Genomic DNA, 2,120 nt, shown 5'->3' on the forward strand with positions numbered 1-2,120 from the left:
TGTTCATGGAAGAATAGTGAATGTTAAGATGCTACAGTAAAGGACTCCTTAGACCTTGATAATTTTGTCTCTCAAGTATTGAATGCATGCATGAGTATGGCCTGAAAAGTATTCCACGGATGGCACTCATGGTCACTAGGTCTGAGATTTGAACCCTCACTAAGGTGATATCAAAAGTGAGGACAGTATTGTTTGACTAAACCCCATTGATAGTTCTGTGCAATAATCACCTCAGTGATTTGAGATATACTAACCTTCTACCCTTCATCCAACCATGAATATATTATTGTGTGTATACTTTACATGAGTGAAAGGCTAAAGCCTTCATGTAGTACTATGAAAATTCAGTGGTAGATCTGGATATTTTTCTTCTTAACTCTTATATTTATATGTTTTTGTCTAAAAAGGAATAACATTTTCTCAGACTGACCTCGGACATCTTACAAGGGCCATGGCAGCAGACAACACCAGCAGCGTCCAACCCTCGTTCTTCACCCTGAGGGGCATTCCTGGGCTCGAAGCCTACTACACCTGGATCGCTCTTCCCTTCTGCTTCATGTACATCACTGCACTGCTCGGGAATGGCACACTGCTGTTTTTCATCAAGCTTGAGCCTACTCTCCACCAACCCATGTACTTTTTCCTTGGCATGTTATCACTGGTTGATTTTGTGCTATGCAGTACCATCATGCCGAAAATGCTGTCCATCCTTTGGTTTGAGCTCAGAGAGATCTATTTTGAAGCCTGCATCACCCAGATGCTCTTTATTCACACGTTCGCTGCCTTGGAATCAACAATCCTGTTGGCCATGGCCTTTGACCGCTATGTTGCCATCTGCAATCCCTTGAGATATAATGCAATTTTTACCAACTCAGTTGTCATAAAAATAGGTTTGGCCTCTTTTATTAGATGTGTGCTTGCTACAACTCCACTCACCTACCTCCTTAAAAGGCTGTCCTACTGCAACTCAAACATCATTCAGCACTCGTTCTGTGAGCATATGGCTGTGGCCAAGCTTGCCTGTGATGACATAACCCTTAATAACCTCTATGGCATGATTGTGGCTCTGCTGATTGTTGTGGTGGATGTGATATTAATTTTAATAACTTACCTTCTCATACTCCGTGCTGTCTTCCTCCTGTCATCCAAAGATGACCGTTTCAAAGCAATTAACACATGTGGATGCCACATCTGCGCCATCTTAGTGTTTTACATTCCAGGTATTCTTTCCACTCTAATTCACAGGTTTGGCAAGAATGTGCCTCTGTGGATTCACATCTTGCTGGTGACCAGCCATCACATGGCGCCTACTATGGTAAACCCTATAGTGTATGGAGTGAAAACAAAGCAGATCCGTGAAAGCATTGTGAAACAGTTTCATAGACTATGAAAGGACACAAAAAACACATTGCATTGTGGATTGGACCCAACCCTTCCAGGCAAAAAACACTAGACTAATATGAAAAATGCTTCATATTGTTCATTCTCAGTGGTTCCAAGCAAGACTCATTAGCCCACATTAGTCTATGCAAATGGCATCTGCAAAAGCTTGCGGAACCCGCTATTGGTCCCAGTCAACAGAAAAGGACCCCTTCCCCAGCCAAAACATTTTATTGATTATAACCCTTCCGGACTTTGAAGGAAAATGCTATGCCACACTCCTGCTGAATGACATAGAGCAGTGGGCCAAAGAACAAGGGATTAGGGCAGTGTTGTCACAGTTAAATGAAGAGGGTCTTGATCAGCCAGTTATCTTCATTAGTAGGCAACTTCCTCCCGAGAGTAGAGGTGGAGTGGTGTTGAGAGGGAGGCTTTTGCTGTAGTTTGTTCCCTGAAAAAATGGAGACCATATTTATTTTGGACTCAATTTTGTGTTCAAACTGACCACAAGCCTCTCAGATGGCACATACAGATGAGAGGGGAGAATCCCAAGCTAAGGAGGTGGTACATTTCCCTATGGGGAATGGACTTTACAGTGGAACACTTACCTGAAGTTGCCTATCCCAATCTGATGGACTTTCCAGGTTTATCCACATAGGTGATGAGGACTACCAGGGTGTAAGTTAGTAACTCATCACATTTCGTTTGGGGGGGGGGGCTATGCTGAAAGTCATCCTGCG

The 2,120-nt window shown here is 43.2% G+C and overlaps 1 protein-coding gene across 1 annotated transcript; it reads left to right on the plus strand.

The window, feature by feature from the left end:
- The first annotated feature begins 451 nt into the window (after positions 1-451).
- LOC147693496 (olfactory receptor 52K1-like) lies at positions 452-1,390 on the plus strand. Its single transcript, XM_086933229.1, has one exon. The coding sequence runs from the start codon at positions 452-454 to the stop codon at positions 1,388-1,390; it is 939 nt and encodes a 312-aa protein (XP_086789355.1).
- Positions 1,391-2,120: the final 730 nt, after the last annotated feature.

Source organism: Lissotriton vulgaris, chromosome 8 (genome assembly GCF_964263255.1).
Source record: "Lissotriton vulgaris chromosome 8, aLisVul1.2, whole genome shotgun sequence".
NCBI classification, from domain to species: Eukaryota; Metazoa; Chordata; class Amphibia; order Caudata; family Salamandridae; genus Lissotriton; species Lissotriton vulgaris.

What these genes read in the sequence shown, in the direction of transcription:
- LOC147693496 (XM_086933229.1), top strand. Translation starts at nt 452, where the DNA reads ATGGCAGCAGACAACACCAGCAGCGTCCAACCCTCGTTCTTCACCCTG.